Source organism: Apus apus, chromosome 18 (assembly GCF_020740795.1).
Source record: "Apus apus isolate bApuApu2 chromosome 18, bApuApu2.pri.cur, whole genome shotgun sequence".
In the NCBI taxonomy this organism is placed as follows: Eukaryota; Metazoa; Chordata; class Aves; order Apodiformes; family Apodidae; genus Apus; species Apus apus.
The window spans coordinates 5931679-5942188 of record NC_067299.1 but is presented as its reverse complement, the minus strand read 5'-3'; the positions used below and the strand labels follow the sequence as shown (position 1 = coordinate 5942188).

Sequence of the window (10510 nt, the reverse complement as noted above, 5' to 3'; positions counted from 1 at the left end):
CCTGTTAATTATGATCTTATTTTGAGCAGAGAACCTGTCATTCATCCTCCTGTAATGGATAGTTTCTATTTCCATTCTCCCTCCACCCCATTATCTTTTATAAAATTCAGCTGGGCTGGGTGATGGATTGATAAGGGACCGTCCCGGCGGGAGCCAGCTCTCTCAGAATGGCTCTCACATGCCCCCAACTTCTGTATCTTTTTAAATATTTCACTTGTTTGAGATCTTTATTTCACATTTCGATTTCCTGTAGTACAGTACATTTATCTTAGTCACCCAGTCAAGCTCTCTCCGAGCCCCTTATCTTCTCCTCCTCTGTACAACTGAAGGCACCGACACCATCCAGGGGCTCCATGCTGAGCCTTCCTCTCCCTGGAGGGGTTTGGCATCACTCCCACCCCTGCAGCCCCCCAGGGCAGCAGTCACAAGGAAAAGCCCAGCCAGGGATGTCCTCCATGGACCAGTTCCCACTGGGATGCTCCCAGTCTGTGCCAGCAGCCCTGCCCTGCTGAGGTCGTGAACACAAAGACATGTTTTCCCCCTCTAGACCACAGAAGTTTAAATATCTCAACAGCAAAGGGCAGAGAGAGAATCCTGAATTGCCATGGGAAATCCTCTCAACAGCATCACCATCACCCCCAGGGTGGGAGCTGGGAGCAATCGAATAAAAACAGTTTTAAACTCCAGGAAAAAAAAGAGGTAAAAACCTTCTCGCTATTCCCGCTTCGGCAGCACTGAGCTGTGAGCAGGCAGCACCACCTGGTGCCCCCACTGCTGCTGAGCCCACCGGCCCTGCTGAGCACCCCAGGCCACGGGAGAGGAGCTGGACCAGGCTGGGGTGGGGGTGGTGAACCCACAAAGCCGCAGCGAGCCCGAAGAAGAACAAAACCTTCCTTTTTCTCACACAGACACAGACCCAGCTGCTTCAGAGGTGCACACTGATGGACGGGAGGAGGCAAATCCTGCCTGCCCAGCTCTGAGCTCAAACACACCCGTTTGGGGCTGTCACCCATCCTGCCTGCCAGGGGATTAAGGGGGTTTCGAAAAAACCACAAAACACCCACCTTCTAATCTTGCAGGCAACAACAATGCACCTTTAATACAATAAAAGAGAAGCTAAGTGAGGAGCTCTGTATCCCAGCATCTAGACCAAGTTTGATGCTCTTGCCTCTCATCGCAGCACCTTCTGCCCAGCCCATCCACCAGCACGAGCTCTGGGGATGCCTCAGGTGAGTCCTCATGGACTCTGGGGAGTACAGGAGCAGGACTAAACCCCCTGGCAGCACCCTTGCAACCTTCCTTGCACCAGCCAGTAGGCAGATGCAACTCCCAGGCCGACTGCACCCAAACCAGCAGCCCAGCAGCAAGGTGTTTGCCAGCCTCTTCACAGCTCTTGGAGGGATTTTGTCCCTTGGGATCAAATGCAGCAGCAGGGCACCCAATAAACACATCTGCAGAAGGTGATTTATCTGTAGGGGAAGCTGTGAAAATTCCAAAACCCTCTTAAATATCCACTTCCTGGCTCTAAACAGTCCATAACTTGCCAACTGGGGGCTCTATGGGTATGCTCCCCTCCCTGTGTTTTCTGCTTTTCATTATAATTTGCTAAGTAACACATTATGATGAGTTATTTATCATGCTTGGCAGCTTCATGATCCCTCCTCCGGCCGCAGGAATCTCACTCATCCATCAGCCACATAAATATCTGCCACAGCAACGAGCAGCTTCTCGCCCTGCACCCACCCCAAGCTCTGCCAGAGCCATGGCCTGAGTTCAAGGGCTTTGCTCTACCCCAGGACACCCAGCTCTGCTCTCCTGGGGCTTCTCTGGACACCAGCCAAAGGGGGAAGAGAAATAATGGAAGACAAATCCAACAGATAAGAAGAGCAGAGGAGGGATCTTTGCCAGCAGCTCCATTTCTCCTGCTCCTGTTGTGGGGACTCTAGTGGTGGGAGAAGCAAAAGTGGCACCAAGAGGGAAACGAGAGTAAAATTCATTGAAACAAGTGCTCTGAGGATGCAAAGGGGTGGTGGGAGGGAGGCTGGATAGTTCTGGCCCTTGAGCACGGGGCTCCTTCAGAAGATCCCAGAGTGCAGCAAATCTGATCACAGCCCTCCCTGCAAGCCTTGGCTTTTGATGATCTCTTCCATCACCAAAGGAAAACCTGGGAAGTGGCTGGTGTTGAATGAGTGACACCCAGACACCTTCCAGACCTCCAAGCCTCCCTCTCCTGGAGAACACGAGGTGAAGAGCTTGGCCAAGGAGAGGCTTGAGCTGCTGGGAAACGAGACAGATGGCACTCAGCACTGGTCCCAGTGGGGACACCAGGAGGGAAGAGTTACAATTCCTTAGGTTTAACCTTCCTTTTCAAGTTGCTGTACCCTCCCTTTGAAGGAGGTAGCTTTGCAAGTATTTGTTAATTTGACTTTGCAAAATAAACAGTATCTTGGCTTACAGATGGGGAAATCAAGGCATGGAAGGGGAAATAAAACAGAGGAACAAACCCTCTCTCTGTGCTTTAACTCCAAAATCATCTTTCCTCATTAGCAGCTAATCAGAACTACCAGAGGGGGAGAGATTACAGATGGGGTGGAGAGGGGAGTAACTGAAAGAAATACAGACATCAAACCATTTGCATTTATTTACCCATTTATCAGAGTGAGTCACGGACTTTGAGCTCACTTGCATCTGCCTTGCAGATTTTGGTGATGGTATCCCAAAATCCTAAGAAGTTAATAGGCCAGAGCCACCCACTATGGCAGGAAGGAGGAAAGCTGGAGGTTTAGGTTGATCCTGGGAGATATGATACTGCTTTGCCTGCTAGATTGTAAGAAACCACTAATCTTCCTTCACCTGCTGCCTAATCTTTACAGGAACCCAGATACCTTATCTGAAACCTGCTCCTTGCAGAGCCCTGGCCTGTGTGGCAGCACCTTGGGCAAGGGTTTGGGTGGCTCTGGGAGCAGGTGGGGAGCAGAGGTGGGTGCCCCGTGTGGTCCTGGGTCCCACCAGGCTCAGGGGCTCAGGGCAGAGCCCACAAAGCCCTTCTGCAGCTCTCTGTGTACACTCCTTCCCACCTTCCTATATTTAGACACTGAAATAAACCATCAGAATCTCTTCTCCTTCCAACTTCTCTTTCACTCCTTATTTCATCCTGACATTCCAGACATTCCAGAAGTAAGGACACAGGCAGGGTCCATGATATACACATCTGAGCTCAGCTCACAGCCACAGAGCCAGGCTGGATCCAAGGTCTCTGAAAGGGACAAGTCTTCCTAACCCCCACCAGCCCCAGGATGCTCTGACAGGTCACACAGTGCATCTCCTCCAGCATTCCCAGTCTTGAGCACGAGCCCAGGCTGGGAAATGAGAAACATATTTTTAAATAAGAGGAGGAAATGGTGTCTTTGTGTCAGGCAAGTGGAAGAAATCCAGGACCAAGAGACTGCAGAGCCTTTCCACTTCAGACAGCAGGTGCTCTCCAAGATGTGGTTATGGCAACAAAATAAATGATGGATAATTGCTTTTGTGACAACTTGCCAATTAAATTAGACTCAGCAGAATAACATAATGACAATTTGTTATGCTCTGGTGGGCACTAACACACCAATCATAATTAAATGCTATGACTGAAATAGAATGCTGCTGTACACAGGAATATATAACCCCAATTCCCTCCCAGTGAAACATTATAGGTTCAGACTTGATTTCAATTTCTGGAGGATAATAGCATTAGTGCACATCAGAATGAGCTTGCAATATGCACAGAGGCAGCAGCAGCCCAGGGAGAGGGAGTGAGCCAAGGACAGCTGAGCCAGGGCTCCTGGGGGTCCCCTCCCCAGAACCACTGGTGCTCTGGGTCTCGAAGCAGCAGGGGGACATCCCAAATCCCTGCCACGTCCCAGGAAGATTTCAATTTCCCAGCCCAGGGGAGAAGGCTCAAACTGCTCTTCTCGTGGGATGCTCCGACCCTCCCGCTGTTCCCTCCTCCTGCCCTGCATCCTGCTCATCCCAGATCCGTTGGGCTGGGAATTGCCATTCCATGGGCACTTCTGGTGCTGCAGAAGCAAAACACCACCAAAAGCACCAATCCCAATCTGTTACAAAAGTGTTAATTTACAAACGAAACTGGGCAGATGGCAGGAACCAAGACTGCTGAGGTTTTGCCCCAAAAGCAGAAGCTCCCCCGGGTGCCACCCCTGCTCCCAGGGTGGAAATTCAACACTCACATCCTGCACCACTCCAATGCCACACACATTTTTTCCCCAACAAAACACCTGGATTGTCCTCCTGGCCACACCAACAGCCCCAGGGAAGGGCAGCAGCAGAGCCCCATCGTGGGGTGGCCCCCCAAAAGCAGCAGGAGAGCTGGCAATCCTCCCAGGTAAAACTTCCAAAATTCAGGTGACACAAAGAAGGCAACTGCCCAGCAATGAGACTGGCCCACCCCTGGGTCACAAAGGCCATTGTGCTCTCTGACAGATCTCAGCTTAACTTTTATCAGGTCTGGTATAATAAGGCAAGTGTAAAACCACAATAAATTCCAGCTCAGATCCTAACAGATACAGATTTCTGGAGTATTCCAAAGCTCAAAGTGGGGCAGATTTGAAGACTTTAATGTGTGTGTGTGTGTGTGTGCACGCAGAGGCAAAGCACAGAGGAACACAACAGGGATGTGCCAACATTTTAGTATCTTACTTGGAACCACATTTTTAAAACATCAAATGCTTTATTACCTGCCTCGCTGAAGCTTGGCATTGGCAGGGTCAGATCTGGTTTTCTGGCAAAGCTGATGAATTATTTTGGCTGCTCCAAAGATAATACCTGATCCTATTATAGCCTAAGTTCCCTCAATACATCACAACAGATAATCTGCCAAAGCATGGTCAGAGATGTGCTACCACAGAGTTCCTGTGCACAGCTCTGCCACGTGGGCAACCTGCTAGAGAGCAGGTGGAGTTCTTCCCCCTAAAACTTCCTAAAAACGTCAGGAATTTACCTTGGGAAACCCTTCAGGCTGGCTTTCAGAGCTGTAGAAGAGGTCACCAGCCTCCTGCAATTGTGTTTTTGATGCCTCAAGGAGTAAAGAACCTTGTAACTGATACTTTGGCATTTATTGTCACTTAAAAATAGCCTGACAATCTGAGAGAGGAACTACACACTCTGCTTATCTTGCAGGAGGAAGGAGGTCAGCAATTTAGCCCAGAAAAGGTCATATTGCTGCTCTGTAATGGGGTGTAAGATTGCAAGGAGGTGAAAGCTGTGGGGAGAGCCAAGGGGCAAAATCCTCCACGGCCCCAGGTCATTCCCAACCCTCCTCCTGCAAAGCTGAAGGATAAATGCTTGATAAATAATAGCTCGCTCACCCCAGGCCCTGGCTCAGACCTTTAATTAGAAGTGGCTGAGTTCCTCTCTCAGGTGATGGGCATTTCAATCCCAGCCCCACAAATGCATCCAGCAAACACAGACCTCTGCTCTTAATTGTCTTTTCTCCTAATTGCACCAAACACTTCAGCTGATGTGATTTACTTCTTGAGCTTCCCCATTACACACCAGCTGTAACAAAGCCACAGCACCCAAGAACATTCCAGAATCACAGAATTCTCATGAATGGAAAGGACCTCTAAGATCACAGAGTCAAACCATCCACCAAAAAAAGGAAAAGAAAAAATAAGACCTTGGCCAGTAGAGCATGTCCTAAAGTCCCAAATCTACACAGCTTTGAACACCTCCAGAGATGGTGACTCAATCACCTTCCTGGGCAGCACCTTCCAGTGCCTGACCACTGTTATGGTTAAGAAATCCTTGCTAATATCAAGTCTAAGCCTCCCCTGGTGCAACTTCAGGCCATTTCCTCTAGTCCTGTTATTACTGGGGAGCAGAGTCCAACACCCACCTCCCTACAACCTTCTTTCAGGTAGTTGTAGAGGGCAATGAGGTCTCCCTTCAGCCTTCTCTGCTCCAAACTAAACAACCCTGAACTGCTTCTTCATCCAGAGCCACTCGGCTGGACACATCCACAAGCCTGGCTCTGCTCCACGAGCTTCCATGCAACAATTCCCAGCACTACACCACATGAGGGCTCCCAGCCTCCCCCACTTCTCTATTCCCCAGTTTTCCCTCCAGTTTGGCCACATACCTTCAGAGCAGCAGCACATGCACGTCAGTGAGATTCCTTGCTGCTTTATCCAGGAGTCGGGCAAAGCACGTAGCACAAGGACACCCTCCAGGCTGCACCAAGCCAAGTTTCTTCTCTCCAACTCCTTGTCTAGCTTCTTGGGCACACCAGGTTTGCACAGAGAAGCAAGCTGCAACAAACCCTCCACGTGTGGTCACGAGAACTAACAGTGAAAAGAGCTGGACAGTCATTTCAGATGCAGAATAAAAAGCATGAGGAGTCTCTGGGCTGCCACTCCTCAGACTGCAGCTTCACCTGGGAGTAAATCCCACCTCAGCTCGTTACAGAGCAGCCAGTTCAGCTGGGGCTGCTCTGCCCAGAGACACACACCAGGGACTTTTCCCCAGCACAAAATAAAGAAGAAAATTAATTCCAACTTTCTTCTTGCCTGCTCAGGAACTCACCCAGGGCTCTGTGTTCTAAATTTAAGATGGTTTTGCTCAATATGCTTCAGAGAACTGAAGGGAGAGCCAAGCTCAGTAAAGATGCAAGGATGAAGCCAGTTACAGCAGATGAGGGAGATAAAGGCTCCTCAAGTGATGTTGGCAGTTTTTTAGAGAAGTGCCAACAAACAGACCACTGAGCTGTGAAGGGAGAAAACTCTCATGTGTTACTGCGACTTCACAGCCCTTGTCCTTCCAAATTTATTTCCACTTGCAACTTCTGGCAAGCCAACAGCATCATCAACAGTTCAAAACACAGAAGGTGCTGAAAATATTTTTTTTTCCCCTCTAAAAAGCCACAGAAAGCAAAGACACAAAGGTGCAGCATGGGAGACATGCAGGTGTTGGGCTCCCTGCCCTTGGGCTGGTGACAATTGTTTGGCTCAAGGAAGAAAATTGGGCAGGAGGAGGGAAACTCACCCCCCAGCTGCCAGATTCCCAGTGAGGGCAGCTCAGTAACAGCTCTGCTACCAAGAAGAGAATCAACCACAAAATCCAACCACTTTTAATCCTTCTTTTTGCCACCACACAAGAGATTTGTAAGAGTTTTCTCACAGCAGCATCACTGAACTGCACCGTGAGGGATGTGTCTGGGGGAGGGAGGTACAGACCAAAGGGAAATAAATTCCCTCTTTTCCTTGTGGGGAAAAGCCAGACAAGGAGGGGGAGAGAAGACTGGTCTGGCCTGACTGACACCTGGTAGCTTGTGGTGGTGGCTTGGCTTTGTAAAAAGAAAAACAACACACCAAAAAAGGGAAAACCCACACGAAGGGGAAAGAAACACAAACAAAGGGGAAAGATACAAAGAGAAACCCCAAACAAAAAAGAAAAAAGCCCCCAGGCAGGTGGGCTCTGCCATTTCCCCAGCAGGACTGTCACAAGGCCTGCACCACCAGATGCAAGGAGAAACATCTTTAAAACTGCAAATAAGACACCTGAAGAGACAGGACTTGCCATTTTTAAATAAATTCTTTAATTTTTCCATTTTCATACTTGTTTGAAAAGGGGAATAACTCCAATTGTATTAATGGGGAGATGGAAGGAGTGCCCCACACACCACCAGGGAAGGCACTAGAGCTGGATCACTGAGGCTTATTCCCCCTAAGAAAATGTCTCCTCACCATGAGGTTGTGGAGGCAGAAACTTTGGCTTCTGAGCAGTGACTGCAGGGCCAGGGAACACCCTGCAGTGTCCCAGGACACCAGCATGGCTGTCAGGAGGGTCAGGGATTTTCCTTCTGCCTTTCTGCCAGCTCAGGTGTCTGCTCCTCCTGATCCTTCTTCTTCTCCTGTATCTCTTCCAACACAGTTTGGAGCTGCTGGTGCAAGACAGAATCCCTGGTTCCAACACCCTGGTGATCCTGTTGTGCTCCCTGCAGTTACAATCACCAAGAACAAGGTCATAAAAAGCACCTGTTGAAGAGCAGCTGAAGGCAGCCACAGAAAGCAGCAGGCCCAGCTTGTACATCCAAAAAAAGCTGAAGGAAAAATTCCCATTGATGCTTAGATTATTGTGAAGGTACAACAGGGTATCACCAGGGCAAGACATTCAAAATGAGCCTCCTGGCCTCAAGCTAAAAGATGAAAATGTGTTGGTGATGTCATCTTTTCACATGCTCATGGCCCAGGGCACTTAGGGCAGAACCAATTTCTCTTCCTCTTCAGCCCCTTTCACTGGGGAAAGCTCTAGGGGTGCTCAGTCAGATAGAAGAGGATGATGATGAGAACAGAAAGCATATTGCACAGGAGAACATAAATTAGTTTTGCTAACAAAGTTTAAAACTGCAGTTGTTACAAACAGCTCCTCCCCCTTTTGAGGGTGTTCAACCAAAAGGACAGCATCCTCAGAAGAAATTACAGTCAGTCATGAACAGGGTAAAGATTTCCAACCCTGACAGAGCAACCACATTCCAGAAATCTTTCCTCACCAAAACAAGTGCTTCTCTCTCTGTCCCACATGAAGTGCCTTAACCTCAGTCAGTCACCTTCATTACTACACAGAAAGTTCAACCCACACAGCAAAGACTTTTTATTACAACCATCAGGAGCATGAACCTCTTGCTGAGAATTCACTTTGGGCCAACTCAGCATTAAGGGCCTGGTGGGGAAGTTTTCTGAATGCATTGGCCAAGAAATTCTGTGGATATTTAATACTTACTTTATCTACTCCTCTTCTCTGTAAAATTACCCCACTGGCTAAAAGGGCTTTTCCTGTTTCTTCAAACAATTTTTCTTCTTCAATTTTTCCTTCTTCTTTCAGTTCATAGAATTTTTCAACAAACCTGGATTTCAAGATTGTTATTTTTTTTACTCTCACTCCTTTTCCTTCTGTGACTCCAGAAGGAAAAGGAGCAGGTCTCAGAAACACTCGTAGCTTATTTATAAGTAAATCTGACCTCTGGCAAGTAGATTTGTAGTTTGGCTGTGACAGGTCGAAAGGCCTTGGGCCAGTGCCATAAATTCTGTAAAATTTCCTATTCGTGAAAGAGAAAGAGTTCAGTTTTTCAAGCCACCAGAAAGGGGTCGATAAAGGGGGGGGTGGGTAGAAACGTGCAGTGCCGGTTTTCTGCCATATAAACGAGCAGGGGAAACGCTGCTGGAAGGAGCAGGGCCACGAGGGGGGCTGAGCCGCCCCCCGGGACGGGGCAGGGGAAGGTCTCGGTGCCCGGCGGAGCTCCGGCAGCCCTCGGCGGCCGCTCGGGGAGGGAGAACGCGGGACTTACGCTCGCACTTCGTCCTCCGCGTAGAAGACGGGCGGGACGACATCCTTCACCTTGCCGTAGCGCGGCCGCGGCCGCCGGTAGACGGGCTCCCTCAGCGGGGGGAAAGCGGCATAGACGTCGAACCACAGCGGCTTCTCGATCACCCCGATGCGGAGCAGGTTGCGGGTCCTGCCGGGAGAGAGGAGCGGCGGCGGGGGGTGGTTAATAGGAGGGCCGGGAAGAGCTCAAGGGACGCCCGCACTGCCCCGGTCTTCATCCTCCTCCTCCTCCTCCCGCCTGCCTCCCTCCCGGGGGACCCCGCGCCCGCCGTCCTCACCGGCTGAACACGCTCCCTATCTTCTGGATGCGATTGCCCGCCATGCGGCCGGGCCCCCCTTAGCAACGCCGCCACCCTAGCAACGGGCCGTGCCCCCGCCCGGAAGCGGAAACGGCCCGGAGGGCGGGGCGGGAGGCGGCGCCAGCCCGAGCGCGCCCGCCCCGCCATTTAAAGGGCCAGCGCCCCCGGCCGCTCCTGGCTGGAATTCCGGGCAGGGTGAGGGGAACGGAGCGGGAGCCCGTTCCTCCCAGGGCTGGGCTCCCCTCTGTGCCCATGCCGAGGGGATGGGGACTCCCCAGCCCGGACCTGTCCCCGCAGCGTCCCCAGCAGGGGGGTCCGCCCCGCTCCCCGCCGGCCTGAAACAGCAGGTCCTCCTCGGCGCGGGCCCTGGAACGCCGTGACACCGGCTGTGCTTCCCTGAAGAGCCCCGTCGGGGCTGCGGGAAACCGGGGGGTGGATGAGCCCGGCTGCGGGGGCAGCGGCTGTCACCCCTGACAGCTGTCACCCCGCTACAGCTGTCACCCCCTTACAGGTGTCAGTCACCCCTTACAGCCGTCACCCCGTTACAGCTGTCACCCCTGACAGCTGTCACCCCCTTACAGGTGTCAGTCACCCCTTACAGCCGTCACCCCGTTACAGGTGTCACCCCCTTACAGGTGTCAGTCACCCCTTACAGCCGTCACCCCATCCCACTTCCCGATGCAGCCCGGCTGCCCCCCGGGCTCCTGCCGGGGCTGTCCCGCTGCCAGCGCGGGGTGACCGGGAATGACAGCTGTCCCAGCCCAGGGACACAGGCAAGAAGGAGCTGCTGTCCCTGCTGTCCCCCGTGCTGGCCGGTGACAGCAGGAGGG

The 10510-nt window shown here is 51.4% G+C and overlaps 1 protein-coding gene across 1 annotated transcript; it reads right to left on the bottom strand.

The window, feature by feature from the left end:
* Positions 1-7571: 7571 nt before the first annotated feature.
* On the bottom strand, positions 7572-9772 carry MRPS23 (mitochondrial ribosomal protein S23). Its single transcript, XM_051636088.1, has 5 exons — positions 9660-9772; positions 9344-9511; positions 9017-9094; positions 8779-8902; positions 7572-7993 (listed from the first exon to the last, which is right to left on the bottom strand). The coding sequence occupies exons 1-5, from the start codon at positions 9701-9703 to the stop codon at positions 7844-7846; spliced, it is 564 nt and encodes a 187-aa protein (XP_051492048.1). The 5' UTR covers positions 9704-9772; the 3' UTR covers positions 7572-7843.
* Positions 9773-10510: the final 738 nt, after the last annotated feature.

What these genes read in the sequence shown, in the direction of transcription:
- MRPS23 (XM_051636088.1), bottom strand. Translation starts at nt 9,703, where the DNA reads ATGGCGGGCAATCGCATCCAGAAGATAGGGAGCGTGTTCAGCCG. An exon ending in ATAGGGAGCGTGTTCAGCCG is followed by an intron (nt 9,512 to 9,659) that starts GTGAGGACGGCG and finishes CTCTCCCGGCAG; the next exon opens with GACCCGCAACCTGCTCCGCA. An exon ending in GCGGAGGACGAAGTGCGAGC is followed by an intron (nt 9,095 to 9,343) that starts GTAAGTCCCGCG and finishes TTTCACGAATAG; the next exon opens with GAAATTTTACAGAATTTATG.